General features: G+C 33.6%; 3 protein-coding genes across 5 annotated transcripts in view; all 3 read left to right on the top strand.

The window, feature by feature from the left end:
• The first annotated feature begins 290 nt into the window (after positions 1-290).
• LOC102579273 (uncharacterized) lies at positions 291-2,329 on the top strand. Its single transcript, XM_015303199.1, has 3 exons — positions 291-376; positions 624-996; positions 1,899-2,329. The coding sequence occupies exons 1-3, from the start codon at positions 291-293 to the stop codon at positions 2,142-2,144; spliced, it is 705 nt and encodes a 234-aa protein (XP_015158685.1). The 3' UTR covers positions 2,145-2,329.
• A 1,113-nt stretch (positions 2,330-3,442) lies between these two features.
• Positions 3,443-9,073, top strand: LOC102578947 (NAC domain-containing protein 40-like). The gene is made up of 4 exons (XM_015303209.1): positions 3,443-3,816; positions 6,674-6,933; positions 7,641-7,922; positions 8,343-9,073. Exons 1-4 carry the CDS (start codon positions 3,558-3,560, stop codon positions 8,775-8,777), a joined length of 1,236 nt encoding a protein of 411 aa, XP_015158695.1. The 5' UTR covers positions 3,443-3,557; the 3' UTR covers positions 8,778-9,073.
• A 4,055-nt stretch (positions 9,074-13,128) lies between these two features.
• LOC107057997 (uncharacterized) overlaps positions 13,129-18,012 on the top strand; it is a 9,754-nt gene continuing 4,870 nt past the window's right edge. Inside the window, exons 1-3 of one of the 3 annotated variants that reach the window (XM_015303205.1) lie at positions 13,129-13,384; positions 14,616-14,722; positions 14,808-14,990. In XM_015303205.1, coding sequence (XP_015158691.1) covers positions 14,829-14,990 — 162 coding nt within the window. In that variant the 5' untranslated portion in view covers positions 13,129-13,384; positions 14,616-14,722; positions 14,808-14,828. The remainder of the gene's footprint in view (positions 13,385-14,615; positions 14,723-14,807; positions 14,991-18,012) is intronic. The other 2 variants (XM_015303206.1, XM_015303204.1) reach the window with 2 other exon arrangements.

The raw sequence follows: 18,012 nt of genomic DNA, 5'->3' as shown, positions 1-18,012 counted from the left end.
TATAACTGTAAAAAATATGTCTAAATTATTTAAAATCATAAAAAGATAATTAAAAATTGACCAATCACATGCTGCCAAATCACTTGGCTACTTAGAAGGAGGGGGATTGTACTTCTAGAAACAAAATGAAATATGTTTCTAGATTTAAAAAGGAATGTTATTTATAGTTTATGAAAATTTACTTTAAAAGTACAATCAGAAATATATTGTCTGTCATTTCCCATTATTCAATTGATATTCTTCTCTCTATTGACTCTTTCAACGCTTCCCCGCCCTAATAACTCCTTACGATGACTGAAACTGCTGCCGTCTCATCCATCCCGCTGTTAACAGGGGCGTATACAGGAGGGGGTCACCGGGTTCACGTGAACCCATGGTCCCCTCCCGAAATCATATATAATAGTGTTATATTTTTTAAAATATTTAAATATAGATGCGTGAACCCAGACTCGAAGTATTATATAATGTAGTACGACGATGATTGGGTGCACCTCTCTAGGTGAGATTAGAAATTTGAATCTTTTATCTATCTTGTTTTAGTTTCTTTCAAAGATTTTGTAACTGGTTTGGATAAATAAAAGTTAATTTTGGACCTATGATTTTAAAATTTTAATGGTTTTCAGTAAAAAGAATCTGACCGATCAAATTTATGTCTTAGATTCACCTTTTTGTAATAGTGCACCCATCATCTATAAATCCTGGATACGCCTCTGGCTGTTAACCGTTACCGACGGTGAATTCCGGGATGGCTCCTTACAGACAGATCCGATGTTACAGTCCGGAACCTACATCGGCGATGAACCGAACAATGGCGTACTGCCAAATGAAGGAAAGAGGCCCAATCTGACTCCAGCTCTAGCGGGGACTACTCGGGAGATGCAGAAGACCGCGTTGGCGGCTGAGATGGTTATGCCGGTGCATCAGGTTAATGTTGAGAGGCCAAGCTTGTTGCCGGGGAAGTGGAAGTTTGAAACAAAAATCTGTCATGTTGATAGGGTAAAAAATCCGTCTCTAAATTACATATGCATATTGTATTGGACTTAACTTGTGCTACATTTGGAATATTTTTCCTCTTTTATCCTCTATTTAACAAAATAAATCTACGTTTATATTTTACTCATCATGATTTCTGAATGCTATGTAATTATTTCTCTTATTATGTTTTATATATGCCTTTCTTTTGTGTTTTTTGTTTGTATTTTTGAAAATGCATTGATATGTGTTACTTGAGGCGAGGGTCTTTCCGAAATAAAATCTTTACCTCTCAGGAGGTAGGAGTAAGGTATGTGTTTATTCTACCCTCTCAAAACACCACTTGTGGGATTACATTGGGTATGATGTTGTTATTGTTGTTGGTTGTTGTGCGTTATATAGCAAATGCATCTGAAAATGTGGTTATTTTCTCTAGTTTTTACTTTTAATATTGGAGTTTGAATTAGAATTATTTCAGAAACTAACGCATGAAGGATTTTTAATTGTTTGTCATCTTCAATAGAAGCAGTGACTGTTGTGTTTTGATTATGAACAAATGATAAGCTGTTATTCTACAAGTTTCTCGTCTATTGAAATTATTAGAATGTAGATGATAGATATAGTACAGGGATAAATAGTGAAATGGTGGTTGGAATGTGACAAAGATATAAACGTCTTACAAAGTGAAAATAGCTAGTCTGCAGTACTATTATGAACCAGTTTCCAGGGGTAAATTTCGGTCAAAAAATAAGGTGCTTTATTTCCTGTAAATGGGCGGGAAACACTGGCAGTAGCAGTGATGCTACAATTAGTGAATCAAAAACATCAGTTATAACCTATCACTTCTATGTTTGTATTAGTCTTCCCTTTGCTTCAAAGAAACATACATTTTCTTGCGTGTTTTAATGGTACAATTTCTTTTGTAGCCATTTGAGACTCCGCAAAGCAAAAAACAAAAGAGTGGCTCGAAAACAAAGAAGGTTGCTCCTTTCCACTTCGAGTTTGCCAATCCACCAGAGAGTGTGAGCTGGGTTCAGACTGATTCTAATGAAGATACGTGGAAACCTTTTGTTGATGGCAGCATGGTTCCTGAAACTCAGAAACAAGAATGGGATGCTGTCTTCTCAAGCGTCTCGAAGCTAAAGAGAGAGGAAAAAGAAACAGGGAAATAGGCGGCTATCCAAACTCTTCTCACTATCTATCTAGACTAGATAGTGTCTCAAATGCCTTATGAATTTGCCTTACTTTTTTGGTTTTCACAAAGGGATCTCATAGCTGTTGAGAACTTCTTGTTTTGGCAAAGGTGTAGGCATACATTGCTTCACCTAAACTTTGTTCATGATGTTTTGGTACCATTGAACTCTTATTTTGAAAATAAATTAGTTTCAAGACTAATGAATTTGAAGCATTTTAGTAGGATTGACATATGAGGACTTTATCTTAATGCTTGTGAAGTTTGCACCAGATTACAGGTTTGAGCCATGAAACAGTCACTAATTAGGTAGACGGTCTACATTACACCCCCTTGAGGTGTGAGTTGGAAACAATCACTATTAAGTAGACGGTCTGCATTACACCCCTTGAGGTTTGAGTTGGAAACAATTACTAATTAGGTAGACGGTTTGCATTACACCCCTTGAGGTGTGATGTTTTCATATCCTACGTTAATACGAGATACTAAATAATATCCTCTATTTTTTTGTGCTTCTTTCTTCCTTTTTTTACCTTAAAAAAGGGAGGAAAAAGTAAGGATATGGTCCCCCATGTGATGAAGAAAGGCAACTCCATTAATACACAAATCACATACAAGTTGCATTCCATTTCCCACGTGAAGATGTCTTGCCCTAAAAAAAGGGAAAAAAGCAGCTGACTCAGTCACTATTTTTATCTTTTCTAACCGAAAGTAATTCTTTTTTAAGTATTACTTCAACATTTTTTTTTAATTTATATTTTAGATATTTTATCGTATTCGATGTAATTATATGATCGTTGATTCTATAGAGTCTATTATAAAATTGAAGTTAAAAAGTTGATTTGATTGAAATAGCGTGGTTAGCTTGGACTTTTTGATGAATAGGCGAAAGATAACGACAATTATTGCCGGATTAGAAAAACGTTATATTTTCTTTTATATATTTCAACAAATGATTCTAATTTTTAAGTTTAGTCATAATTATACCAAACACAAGAAATATACCATAAAAAGAAATTATAGCATAAATTATAAAATAAAAAAGTCGCATAAACTTTAAAGTATATTTTTGAGTATGAGTTTTTGTCAAATATTTTCTATTTCACAATTTCGATTAAATCTAACTATCATAGTTTATATAATAATAAATATATAGTGGAGATCAAAAATACAAGTGATAGTATTTTTACTATCCGAATAACTTCCTCTTGTCCACGGGCTTTAAACTTATTTTATCAAAGATAAGGAACCATTTTTGTTTTTTCTCATTTTTTTTTAATATTTTTTTTTTAACAAGACAAAGTGGTTTATACAAACTTCTAAAGTTTTCCTAATTTCAAGACAACACACAAAGGTGCTGAAGAAATTGGAGAAAAAGTTTTTGTTTGGTGTTATGGAAGATGAAGATTTGTTAGATTGTAGCAGTGAGAAGAAAAATGGAGAAATAGTTGAGAAAAGTAAAATTAGTAATAGTAATGGCGTAGAGATTTCAGTAGCTACAGCTTCAACTATGTTTCCTGGGTTTAGATTTTGTCCAACTGATGAAGAACTCATATCCTATTACTTGAAGAAAAAGGTTGAAGGCTCTGATAAATGTGTTGAAGTTATTTCTGAAGTTGAGATTTGGAAACATGAGCCTTGGGATCTCCCAGGTACTCACTTTCCCATTTTTTTAATTTTATTTTATTTTATTTTTTTGCCTTTTTTCATTCACTTGTGTTAATATGGGTTATTGCCTATGTACGGGTAAGGTTTGTGTACATCTTATCGTCACCAGGCTTTACTTGTGGGATTACACTGCGTATGTTGTTGTTGTAGTGTTAATATGTGTTATTGTATATGGCCATCTTGAGCTTACTCCCAACTTACGAAGGACATGACCTTAAATAGGAAGGTTTGGAGGTCGGGTAAGGTAGAATATTAGTTGTTAGTTGAGTATACTCTTGCATCATGTGCTTACCGGGTACATGAACTTAGATAGGAGGATTTGGTAGTCGTAGTCACAGATTAGGTTAAAATGTTTGTTGGAAGTTGAGTGTTCTCTTGCATCTTGTGATTATAGGGGACATGGTTTTAAATAGGACGGTTTGCTGGGCGTGGATTAGGAGAGAATTGGTAGTTGAACTTTCTCTCGCTTTTCTGTAGGATAGGCTTGGTGGTCATACATGTACCTACTTTCTTACCAGTAGTATTAGCACTATTCTCAAAGTTTCTTGTCTTTCGATTTCGATTGTCACCTGTGCTTTTTTGCTTCGGTTGTTGCATCATTTCATTGTCACTATTGTTCTTTCATCCGTATGTTGTTTTCTACTCTTCTTTTTGCATTATTTCGTTGTTGTTTTGCTTCCATTTTTCGAAATGCTTTGCTATGTTTTCTAATCTGAGGGTCTATCAGAAACAATAGCTCTACGAGGTAGGGGTAAAATCTGCATACACTCTACTCTCTAGACTCCATTTGTGGGATTACACTGGGTATGTTATTGTTGAAAGATATTTAAAATATACTTATAAAAGTAAAGATATATACAACTTCTATCCTCATTGGTAAATTTGGCACCATAAACTATAGTCAAATGACTTAACTCTTACTAGAAGTTGTGATAAAACCACATGTAAGGACTATAAGGTTATACCAAGAGAAGCCATGACCACCAAACACAGGTTGATGGTCTTGGAGGTAAAGCGTGTGTGCATAGTAAGGAGATACAAAGCATTCGATGGTGGGCATTAAAGGGCACTAACCAATTAGCTTTTCAAGAAAAACTATGATTGCAAGAATCTTGGTGGTGGAATGATGAGGTGCAAAGAGTTACTAGAACTAAAAGAAGAAAACTATAGAAAGTTACCAAAAACAAAAGATGATGAAACCTTTGAAGAGCATAAGAGAGATAAGAGGGAAGGTAAAGAGGCTATTGGTAAAGCTGGAGAGAAGCCCTAGATGATTTGTACAAAATGTTAAAAGGACAAAGAGAGAGAAATGTTTAAAACTAAAACGATTGAGAGAGAAGCACAGTAAGCACTTAAACCAAGTGAATTGTATAAAGACAGTCCTCAAGAATTATTCATAGAAGATAATGAGATCAAGGAGAGATGTGAATGCTGTTTTGGTCAATTGTTCAATTCGAACCACAAGAATAATTGCATAATTGGTGACAATTTATCCCCTTTGTTCTCTGTCCTATATGATAATTCATAGTCCACCAACTGCTCCTACACATTCTAACTTCTTCCTTAGATTATTTTTGAGAAAGGTAACATGTATATTCATCAGCATCAAGGTGCTACTGGTATCCAACATTTACAATTACAAAAGGCCTTGTTTATCTCATAAGGATTCAAAAAATTCAAAAATACTATCTGCATCCTCTACATAATATTCTTTACACCAGAAGAGTAAGGAAAAAAACACTTCGTCTTGGTTTTCTTTATGAAGCATGAGTTGTCTTCAAAGCTCCTAGCATTTCTTTCATTCCATACAGTCCATCATATGCAAGCTGGAACAACCTTCCACCACTTCTTCTGTCTGATACTACCTGCTGCACTCTTTCAACTACATAGAAGATCCTTTGTTTCTCCAGACATGACCCATTTGACCCTAGCAAAATACAAGAACAATTGCCATAAGATACCAGTGAACTTATGTTCCTCAAAAAAAAAGACACTTGTGAGCTTACAGTGAAGGAAAAAGATGGCTGCTATTTTCTGCCTCCACCTGACAAAAAAAACAAACATCTGGAGGTCAACTGAATCCCCCTTTTCTGTAGGTTCTCGTGTGTCAAACATGCTTTCCTAGCCACCAACCAAGTGAAACATATCACTTTGAATGGAGCTTTGATTTTCCAGATAGTTTTCCAAGGCCACACTGAACCAGTGTAATTAGTTCTGACAAATAATGACAGGCAGAGCTGACTGAACTTTTGGTAGTTGCTTCCATTCCATACCAAAGAATCATCAGAGTTGCTGACTCCATGAAAACCCTCTCTTTTGTTCATAATATCAGCCACCATCTCAATCTCCCAACCTTTCAACAATCTTCTAAAAGGAAGATTCCATCCGTGCTTCTTCATGGGGAATACTCAAGGATGGGAGGATATTAAATACCTTAAAAAGTTCTTGCCAAGTTATAAGTAAGGTCATAAATGCTGAATGGGATAATAGTGAATGAGCATGTCTATGCCATTGCCGACTCCAGATAAGGACCCATGTGTTGATGGTCTTTGTGCATATACAGCAGTATGGCTAGAGATGGGTCATCATAAACTATATTGTACCAAAATTTTGCCATTATCACAATTTCTTTTTACCCAAGTTTTGCTTAAGTTTGACACTAAAGCTTCTTGAGTGAATGTCATTAACAAATGTACTGAAGGGTAGTTGGAAGTCGTCATGCTTCCTTTGCTTCAATATAACTATTTAGACGGCTGTGTTTCTTAGTAATTTTCTTGGCATCATTCTTGCCTATCTGTCTGATGCATCAATTGATCATTTCATTTATTTGCATGTTACCAGGTAAATCCATTGTTCAGTCTGATAATGAGTGGTTCTTCTTCTCTCCTCGTGGAAGGAAGTACCCAAATGGCTCACAGAGTAAAAGGGCAACCGAGTCTGGTTACTGGAAGGCCACAGGAAAAGAACGTAATGTGAAGTCTGGTACTAATATAATTGGCACAAAGAGAACCCTGGTGTTCCACATTGGTCGGGCACCTAAAGGACAGAGAACACAGTGGATAATGCATGAATATTGCATGACGGGTAACCCTTATTATCAGGTAACAAGGCTTGAACCGTCATCCTTTTCTGAGCTAGAAATACTGTGAAGCCACCTACTTCTCACGATTTTTGTTGTAGCATTAATAGTTTCTTTTGGGCTTTTGATGCTGAATGATTGGCTAATAAGTCAGTCACTTAGGGAAGTGAACGTTCTAGCATGGTTCGTCATGTAGTTCTTGGTTTTGGTGTTATCTTCTTTATTATGCCATCTGGAAAATAACATGACAATTATTATTTTACTTGTGTTAGCAGGTCAGAGCATAATGATATATTTTCTCTGAAGTGAGAAAGGAACTCGGGGCTGCACTTAGCTTAATTTATAGACTGATCAATTGGTTTAATCTGGTAACTTTATTTAAAACGTGATTGACGAAAGATTAAATATATTTGCTACTGGATTGTTGAGCTTTATTTCAAAGCATTCAAGTGGTAGAATAATAGCAAGCATCATAGATAAATCAGGGATTACTGTTGTTAATCATTAATTGCTAGATATTACATGTCTATGTTAACATTGATCAAGGACCTCACATGATGTTTCAAGAATTCATCCACTTACTGCAAACGTTGGAGTCTAGTATTGTACAGATTGTGTTGCAATATTATTTGCTCAATGAAAACAATGTGTTTGTTGCAGTTGGTTGAAATATGTCATTTTCTACATGAAGCAAGTTATTCTAATGTTCTATTTCCATGTCTTGTACAGGATTCAATGGTTGTTTGCCGCCTACGGAAGAATAACGAGTTTCATTTGAATGACACCCCAGGAAATCAAAGGAATCATCTGGCTGTAACTAATGACACCGTTGATTTGTCTAGGGCAGTACAGTTGAATGGTTTGCGCGGCTTGATAGATGGAGCGGAGTGTTGTTCGAAAGAGGCTAGTAGCAGTTTTAGTTCTCATTCGGTCGAGCAGATTGAATCTGGATCAGAATCCGATAAGCTGAATAAAGAGTTGCCTCAGCATCATTCCTCTAGTTACTGGAAGGTTCTGCTTCTGCCTCTCTTCTATACAGCTCGGCTTTTAACTAGTGTCAGCCTTTATGTTTGTTGGTTTACATATTTTAAGACAGTTTCTTGAGGAACAGTATGCTGTTAAATCAATTAACAACTTTGTCTCAATATTTTTTGCCTTCTTTTTCCACTATATGATTATGAAACTGAATCTGTTAAAGTATAACTCAATAGCTGTCCTTCGCCATGACATTGGCATTTCCTCAGTTTCGTAGGGACATTCCGTTTCTTTCTTTCTTTATCTTTAGAAGTAGGATGAGGTGATAGAGCAGTCAGCTCCTTCGAGTTATCTCTAAGCTGTTCTTTCTGTTTATCTCTATTCTCCGAATTTGATGACTTAGTACTCTTGAGGTCAAACTTTCGGGTCCTAATGTCTTGCTGTATCAAATTCCAGGATTGTGATGAAGAGGATTGTTTTGCTGATATAATGAAAGATGATATCATTAAGCTAGATGATTCTTCATACAAGGCAAGACACAATCTGTTGCCAACAATCACTAGGAAGCTTGAATCCTCTACAAAGTCGCCAACGTCTCAGGAAGCCCAAAATCTGATGTCTAATAGGCTGCCTTTCCAGGGCACTGCAAATCGAAGACTAAAACTACAAACGGAAAATGTACCCCGTGGAGTAGAGAGGTCTGAACCGCATGAAGCCATTAAGAAGAATATCCATGCTCGGGGCATCAGTAGACAGTTGATTAACATAATTCCAGTTAAAAGGATGAAGCAATGGCCGATACCTCTACTTCTCGTTTCCTTGATGTTACTGGTCGTGTTTCTTTGTTTGTTCGGAGTTCCACAACAAGTAAAATGGCATTACTCCAGCTGAAGCTAATCTCACGCCAGCATAGATGTCTTTTGTAGTATTTAGAGTGGCAGTTAAGAGAAAGTTGATTCAGCTTTTGATGCATTTTAAGTAGGCTCTGCTTATGTCCAAGATCTGTACTTTACCAGTAATGTACAGGATGACACCTTGTAAATTTTGTAGAGTTGTATAATAGTAATAATAGAACTTAAGGTTTTGGTGTCTTTAATTTTACATTGTTGTATAATACCTTGTAATTTGTAAAGATATGTAGCTATATAATATGCGCGGCGGTTGTTCATTATTTTTTGCAGGAACAATTTCAACTCTGGTTCACATGTTGGGAAGGCTTGTTTTGTGAGCCCTTAGAAAGAAATCCTTATCTGGACTTGCCAAAGGGAAGTTCAAGTTACATTACCATATTTTTGTGTTTTCTTGTTTTGTGCATCTGGTTTTGTCCTCGGGTTTGTCAACCAACTTGGCATGTTCAGATCATATGACGCTTTGATGATGATCTAGTCATAGTCAGAGGCAGACCTACCCTTAGAGTAGGTTGAATCTCGTGCTTCGGAAATATATATATATATATATCTAATTGCCTTAAAAGCATGAACTTCTAACTTGAATGTTAAATTACTATAATATCCCTAACTTAGGTTGTGATTTTTTCGATGAGTTGTGACTTTTCCAAAGAGTTGTGATTTTTCCAAATAGTTGTGACTTCTTGGCAAGGTCATGAATTTTCATATAAGACACAAAAAACACTTGTTCATACTTCTTTTTGTGACTATAAATAGAGGGGTTTTCTCTCATTTTTCAACCACAATTTTTTTAATTTTCTACTCTTCTTCTTCTTGCATTTTAAAATTTTCGTGTGATTTACTGTCATTGAGTGAGCTCGAAGTTTAGCGGAATATAATGTACCAGTATTCTGATGAAGTAAATTGTTCTATCGTAAGAGGGTATATTCCTTAACCTCGAGTACTTGAGGAAAATAATTCTGATGATATAATGAATTTTTTTTTGCTTAGTATATACAATAGTATGTAATGTTCCAATAGATGAAGTTAGCATGATGTATTCTAAATTCATTTGTTTTTGTTTACAATATTTCTTGTGATGTAGATATATGTTTCTAAATATCATTTTCAAATATTATTAAACTTCTCAAGAGTTAGAGAATTGTCACGATTTTTTTTTATGCTCAAGACAAAAGAATGACTTTATTTATCAATGCTACTTATGTAATTTAGATTGTCAAGAAGTTTGCTTTAAAATAGTTATTACTATATAAACATTGCCCTTTTATTTTATTGATTTACTATTTCTTAATATTTAAGTATTTTTTACAAAAAAAAGTTTATATACTTGTAAAAACGTCAGTTGAAGTTTGTATTAGTTTAATTTTTATTATAGTCTAAATTCATTTGTTTTTGTTAACAATTTCTCTTGTGATGTAGATATATGCTTCTGAATATCTTTTTCCAAAATTATTCAACTTCTCAAGAGTTAGAGAATTATTACGATTTGTTTTTACGATGCCCAAGACAAGAGAATGACTTTATTTATCAATGCTACTTATGTGATTTAGATTGTCAGGAAGTTTTCTTCAAAATAGTTATTACTATATAAACATTGCTCTTTTGTTTTACTGATTTACTATTCTCTTAATATTTCAGTATTTTCAACGAATAAAGTTCATATGACTTGTAATAACGTCAGTTGAAGTTTGTATTAGTTTAATTTTTATTGTAGTATAAATTCATTTGTTTTTGTTAACAATTTCTCTTGTGATGTATATATATGTTTCTGAATATTTTTTTCCAAAATTATTAAACTTCTCAAAAGTTAGAGAATTGTCACAATTTATTTTTTTGATGCTCAAGACAAAAGAATGACTTTATTTATCAATGCTACTTATGTGATTTAGATTGTCAGGAAGTTTGCTTCAAAATAGTTGTTACTATGTAAACATTGCCCTTTTATTTTACTGATTTAGTATTTCTTAATATTTCAGTATTTTCGATGAAGAAAAGTTCATATGACTTCTAATAACGCCAGTTGAAGTCTGTATTAGATTAATTTTTATTATTTATTTAATAGCTAATTTTTATGAGATATATATTTTCATTAATTCAAACATTATTTTTTTTAAATAACTCACAAAAATGTGTAAATATGTGAATATATATGAATCATTTAAAATTTATCATTAACAAAATAAATTTTAGATTCAATAATATCGAATAAACATTTTCATTTTGTCCCTACACTAAATTAAAATCTAATAACTATAATAAAATAGTATCATTAATTAAAAATCTTATTTATTTATATAAGTATAAAATTTATTAGAAATTCATCTATTGCACATTAAATTTTTAGTCGTAACATTATAAATTCTCTTAGTTATTACTCATTATTATTGCAAATGTTATTCACACTCTTTTATACTCTTTAGTTATAATATTATGAATTCTCATTGTTATTACATTAACTTTTGACCAATAATTTTTCATATTATTGTACCGCCCTTATATATGTGATAACACGGTGTTGTTATTTTTCCTTGGATGAATCATGCTTGGTTGAATAAATTGAATTTTTTTACAAGTATATGAACTATATCTTTGTTGGGTGTAAGATAAACAAGTGATTATATATATGATTTCATTAGAATATATTTTTTTAATTTAAATTTTTATTTTTTTCGATAAAAAAAAAGGAAATCTTTCTCAGTTAACTATGGACAGTCACATAACTGTCTTTGATTTATGTACACAGTCAATCAAAAAATTAAATATGAGAGACAACAAAAAGAATATCATCTATTATGTTATAACTTATAAAATAAAAATTAATATACAAAAATAGTTCTAAAAAATAAAATGTAGTTGTTCTCCCTATGTTCATATGACATCTAAACAGATTAAGTGGAATACACGTGCAAAACACATCTGGTTAGATGACAAGAAAAATATACAACAAATATCGTCTATAAGGTAATATTAGTGAGATACGACTAATTACATGATTGAACCTCATCAAATTGAAATAAATATATACATTATTGCATTTAACTAATAAAAATTTCATTGATCATCTTCATAGGTTCGTGTGAATAAGAGATATATATGATGATCCACATTGAACATTTACAAAAAAATCTGCAATATTATTTTGTGGAAAGCTTATTAAACAAATCTTCACTTAAATTTTCTGAATTGATAATCACGTGCAACGCACGTGTCGAAAAACTAGTATATATATATCTTTAATATGAGTTATATATTTTGATTGGTACCCTCATTCACAAATCACAATGGTCTGATAGCTGCACTGATTGATACAGGGTGTACAAATGATCCTTGTGTGTAGACTTAGGTTTGTAGCCACATAACCAGTAGTGCCTCCATTATTTTGAAATCCTGAATCTGCATCTGATCATTCAGAGGATGGTTATAATAGTCCTTTGAGGGAAAATATGTTACAATATTATTCATTGTAACATAGCTCATCTTGACAAACAAATGACTATGAAATAAATTAAATGAAGATGAATATCAAGACCCAAGTTTGAAATGCCTAACTTTGTAAGCATAAATTCTTAGCTTGTTTGGTGCCAAAGATGGTGATTATGTATACTAGACAAGATACATACAAGTCCTTTATCTTTAGGCCGCGATTTAAAGTCTTCTTGTTATTTCACCTGGAGTATTAACAGTCTCGTGTTTACAATACTGATGCGTTTTTTGTCCTCTCCCAAACTTCCTCCTATTTTAAATATTGATTTTGTCCACAATCTAGTATATGAAATGTTGAGTCATATTTCTTTTTGTTTAATAGAAACAATAACTCTATATAAGGGAAGGTGAAAGAAAGAGTGCTTCTTATTTTATCTAGTACAAATATCATTACAGTTAAAGCAAAAAATCTACTTTTGCTTTTCAAACTATCTCTACATTGACATGAAACTCTTGCAAGTATTATCGAAGATAAATTCCAAATTTAAAATATGAAGAGTGAATAAAAGGTAGTGTAACAAGATAAGGTCGAGCCTAACCACTCCTAGCAAGACAAAAAAAGGAAAAAGAAGACTTTCATGTTCGAGGTCTCAAATTTGAAACATCTTGCTAGCAAAAGCAAGAGATTTGTCTTCTGGATCAAGTTGATTGCACCGTGCTTGCATAGTACATCTTACCTCTGCTATGTGATTTGGGAGCTATTGCATGAGAGTAGCGGCTACGATTTTATCGGAAAGGAAAAAGAAAGTTGTGCCAAAATTATCTTTTATGAAACTTATGGTAACCTTATTGTAATTTCCAAAAATCTTTTCTCTCAAACTTGAAATAAAAAGAGTAGTTAGCTGCAGTTGAATTTTCCCCAATAATTCTCCAAATTAACTATCATCATAAATTCATAATCTATCATTTTTGCTCTCAAAATCTCAATTTCACTATTTGAATTGTTCTCAGTGGAAGCAGTTTGAAACTCCCAGAAGTTCAACATCAAACTCACAAAAAAAAAAAAATAGAAAAAAGAAACAAAGAGTGTAATCCAAGAAGACCCTTTTTGTTCTTCACAATTACAGGACCTATGGTTAGTTGAACTCCACTTCAAGCTTAGATCTTGTAAGTTATTTGGTCAATTTTTCTGTATTCTCCATTTGGGTATTTGGGAAATTTGTGGAATTTCATTTTAAAAGTGGAAAAAGATCAGTTTTTTACTTGCTGCAACTGAATTTTTTGAGATTGTATCCATGTTTTAAACTGTTTTTTTCACTTGGGTTTTTTAGTTATGGTGTATCCTAAGTTATTTGGTTAATTTCTGTATTCTTCATTTGGGTTTCTAGGAAATTTGTGGAACTTCAAAATAGAGGTGAAAAGATCAGTTCTTTGTTTCTACAACTGGCTTTCTTTGAGATTGTATCCATGTTTTGGACTGTTTTTTCACTTGAGTTTTTTTGGTCATGGAGCATTCTAAGTTATTTGGTTAATTTCTGTATTCTCCATTTGGGTTTCTAGGAAATTTGTGGAACTTCAAAATAGAGGTGAAAAGATCAGTTCTTTGTTTCTACAACTGGCTTTCTTTGAGATTGTATCCATGTTTTGGACTCTAGGGAATTTATGGAATTTCAAATTAGAAGTGAAAAAGATCAGTTTTTGATTGCTATAACTGGCTTTTTTGAGGTTCTATCCATGTTTTACACTGTGTTTTCACTTGTTTTTTTTAGTAATGGAGTATCCTTAAGTTACTTGGCTAATTTCTGTAGTCTCCATTTGGGTGTCTAGGAAGTTTGTGGAATCTCAAGTTAAAACTGAAAAAGATCAGTTCTTTGTTGTTACAATAAGGCTACTGGGTTCTTTTTCCCCTAAAGATTCTATCCCTGTTGTAGATTGTTCTGTTATTTGGGTTTTTAGTAATGAAGCATTCTAAGTTATTTGGTTAATTTCTGTATTCTCCATTTGGGTATCTAGGAAATTTGTGGAAATTTCAAACTAAAAGAGAAAACGATTAGTTCTTTGTTGCTACAACTGGTTCTTTTTGAGATTCTTTCCATGTTTTAAACTGTTCTGTTACTTGTGATTTTAGTCATGGAGCATTCTAATTTTTTTTGGGTTAATTTATGTACCCTCTATCTAGGTTCTCTTGGAAATGTGTGGAATTTGAAATTAAAAAATAATAAAAAGAAAGATAAGGTCTACTTGCTATAACAGGGTTACTGATTTTCTGTAAATTCTATCCTTTTTGTAAATGCTTTGCTACTTGGAATTTTAGTATGGAGCACTGTAATTGGGTTTTTTTTTCTCTTTAGGTTCATATGAATTGCCAAAAATCAGCTTTTATGATGTAAACTTGTAGGTTTGGGAGCACATTAATAATTGAATAAGTGAAGGCACTACAATAATCTATTGAATAAAATACAAATGAGGACATTACTGCCTTATTTTAGCTAGATTATAGTGAAGGTGGGTTCTGTTATGATTTTTTTTAAGTTGATCCAGTTGTTGATGATAATATGTGTTTTGTTTCGTTTGTGGGATTTGCTGGCAGGTTGTGTGAGAGTAGTTTGTAATGATGTCAAGACCAATGCTGCTTGTTTTTCTGTTGATTGTACTCATAATCACATCTCAATTTGAATGGAAGCAGCAGCTGGTGAGTGATGTCGAACCGAGTCCTAGTATATCTCAGAAGCAGCAGCAGATCTCAAAGAGAGAAGAAGCTGTTAAAGAGAAGGTAATCATGTGATCATGTTTTAGTTGCATATTGTATGATATTGTGAATGAATTGCTTAGCTTTTTTTTCTTGCTTATGGTTAATAAATGACCTCGGAATATGGGTATTTGAATAAGTCATTGTATCTTGCTGATGAATATTTAAATCATTAAATGTGCACCTGATATTTCTCTGACAATTTCTTAGTGAAAAAGCGACATAATAGGCATTGGCTAATTTAAAGGCACTCGTTGATCTTTTGCATCTTGATTTTTTAGTTTTTCCGTCGTTTCTTCTCTAGGTTGATTTTTAAGTCCTTTGCACTTTGATACTTTATTTCAAGATTCTGCATTAATTACAAATATAAAAATTAAAGGGATTCTGCATCTTACTGAGGTTTTAAACTTGCAAAAAGTCATAGCAACAAGATGAGATATGGAGTCTACAGGGGTAGAGTTAGTAATGTGATTAGGAGTTGGTTGGTCAGAGATAAAATCTGAGATCCTTAAGGATCCAATTTATTTGTGTAAGATGAGATTATGAACGGAATTGTACTTATGATCTACATTGCTCAGATTCTCCAAAAATTCTGTCAAATCGTGTTGGATCTTTGAAAAATGCACTATTTTTGGAGGATCCAACACGCACCCGAAGGCATTTTTGAATAGTCCAAGCAACAACTTACTATTTGATACCTTCACATATTGCTGTCCAAACAGTTACTTCCATGTTATTCTTTCCTTTGGTTGGAGATACTATAGTCTTTCCTGTGGATCCTTCTCATCTCCAAGAATGGAATGAACCAAGTTATCTAATATGAGAGTGAAGAATAAAAACCAACTTCGAACTTATCTCTTACCAAATTGCGATGCTTCAAGCACCTCTAATGCCATGAAATTCTTGGATAGACTCAATCGTACACATAATTGGTTTATTTTGGCCTTTTTGTTGCATTGCTCACAACTTGCTTTACACTCTTAAAACTTTCCATTATCTCGCTTTTAATGAAGTGTGCCTCAGTTTTCGTGGAATGAAGTGTGCCTCAGTTTTCGTGGATGTCATCGAGTGGACTTGTATAAAGATACTTTTAAACCATGCAGTATATGTTATGAAGGTTAAATATCTGTAAACTGCTCTAGTTTTGTACCTTGTTGATGCCAGCTATATATAACATCTTACTTCATTAAAAAAAAAAATCATTATCTGTAAACTTCTCATTAATCATAGAGTTAGAGCCTATTTGGATTGGCTTATTTTAAGTTCTTTTAAAGCATTTTGGAGTGTTTGGATAAATTTATAAAGTGCTTACAAGCACTTATTTTTAAGCTAAAATGATAAAAATAAGCCAAAACCATAAGTTAGAAGGCTTTTAAGTCAAAAGCCAATCAAACAGGCCCTTAGTTCCATGAAGTCCCAAATCCTTCATGTTGGCTTTAAGTAGTCTATCTACCTTTTTTTTTTTTTTTTGAGAAAGTAACATTTTTTGTATAACTATTTGCTGCATAAAAACTACAGCTATCCGTACTTGCAAGGAAATATAGGAAGATGTACTAAGCTATAACCTAGTCTATCTACCTTGGAGCTGTATCAAAGGAGAATAGTTTCAAATCTTATGAAGCTTTAGCCAATGGATATGGCCAATCAAGAATAAATACCCAAGTACTAAGGTTACACATTTTTGGGCCTTGAAAGTGCATAATTAAAGGAAAGAGGATTGTAAGGACTAAACGAGGGAAGACTTGAAACACTAATAGGGCAAGCGCGTGATACCTTTTATGGCATGTATTGCATCAATTGTTTATAGTCTTACAAGTTCCCCTCCAGTTTTGTAGCCTCTCTTTCATGAATCTTTTCTAAACCTCCTCCCAACATAGAAATTTCTCCAAACAATCTTTGGAGGGGAGCTAGGTGACGTTTTAGAGGGTGCCATGCCTTTTTAAAGTTACTCAAATTGTAGTAGGATGTTTCTCACTATAATATCCCATGTGCATTAATAGGTATCCATTAAATCTTAGGGTGTATTTTTGCTATAATTTCCCCCGTGGAAACAACATGAGGCTCAAAGTTTTCCTTTAGACATTGTCTGCATCAAATCTTATCCCCTTGGGGTTTCTAATTCCTACAATTGAGATCGTTGAATCAACGTTTTAAAAGGAAAAAAATGCAAGGCAATTGGTTTTCCTTGCTATGAGGAGAGGCCTATGTCTCGAGGCATGAGATATATGCCTTACAAGACATTCTATTAATATGGAAGAGTATTTGTTAGAATTAGAGAAAGAACTTGGAAAAAGTAAGCAGATAAGAAACTCATATATTTGTCTCCTTCATTTTACTTGTAGAATCTCTGTTGTGTATTTCTTCTGTACTTGTTTTGCATTGTCACTTCGTTATCTTGAGACATTGCAATAGCAAAAAAGGAACAATAGAAAAACACAGCAGGAGAACCGTAACAGTGTAGCACCAACCGCCAACCAAATTTATTGATCGAGGCTTGAGGGTAAGAGAGGGGGAGAACAATGAATCTTGTAGCATGCTTTGGCCTTTTAATATGACAAAAACTATCCCTCATTAATCAGAACCTTTAAGGGGAAAAAAGAAATGACTAATTTTTTCCGAGAAAATCAGATGAAATCTGTTATGTGGGCAAGGATAAAAAGAAATGACTATGGGTGTGATCGGTACGATGTAAAATATTTCCATGAAAAATAAATTCTTGGAAAATGTTATCTAGGAAAATAAAGTGGGTTTCTTACTTATTTTCTTGTGTTTGGTACCCTAAGCAAAAAATATTATCCTAAAAGTATTTGTATATAAAACTTAACCCTCAGGGGTTGGCCTGCTGGCAATTGACTTGAGCCTTGGGGTTTGCTCCCTTTCAAGGTCTCAAGTTCGAAACCCACTGGGTGCAAACAATTTCTGAGGGCCATCGGACTGGGTAAAACCTGAATTAACCGTGGTGCACTTGCGGGAAACTCCTTGCCGAGGGCCTGTGCACCCCCGGGATTAGTCGGGGCTCAAAGAGACTCGGACACCCGGTGCAAAT

Source organism: Solanum tuberosum, unplaced genomic scaffold (assembly GCF_000226075.1).
Source record: "Solanum tuberosum cultivar DM 1-3 516 R44 unplaced genomic scaffold, SolTub_3.0 scf00392, whole genome shotgun sequence".
NCBI lineage: Eukaryota > Viridiplantae > Streptophyta > Magnoliopsida > Solanales > Solanaceae > Solanum > Solanum tuberosum.
Note: the sequence above shows the minus strand (reverse complement) of the source record. Positions and strands in the feature narration are given on the sequence as shown.

What these genes read in the sequence shown, in the direction of transcription:
- LOC102579273 (XM_015303199.1), top strand. Translation starts at nt 291, where the DNA reads ATGACTGAAACTGCTGCCGTCTCATCCATCCCGCTGTTAACAGGGGCG. An exon ending in CGGGTTCACGTGAACCCATG is followed by an intron (nt 377 to 623) that starts GTCCCCTCCCGA and finishes AATGGTTTTCAG; the next exon opens with TAAAAAGAATCTGACCGATC. An exon ending in AAATCTGTCATGTTGATAGG is followed by an intron (nt 997 to 1,898) that starts GTAAAAAATCCG and finishes TTTCTTTTGTAG; the next exon opens with CCATTTGAGACTCCGCAAAG.
- LOC102578947 (XM_015303209.1), top strand. Translation starts at nt 3,558, where the DNA reads ATGGAAGATGAAGATTTGTTAGATTGTAGCAGTGAGAAGAAAAATGGA. An exon ending in CGGGTAACCCTTATTATCAG is followed by an intron (nt 6,934 to 7,640) that starts GTAACAAGGCTT and finishes TGTCTTGTACAG; the next exon opens with GATTCAATGGTTGTTTGCCG. An exon ending in ATTCCTCTAGTTACTGGAAG is followed by an intron (nt 7,923 to 8,342) that starts GTTCTGCTTCTG and finishes ATCAAATTCCAG; the next exon opens with GATTGTGATGAAGAGGATTG.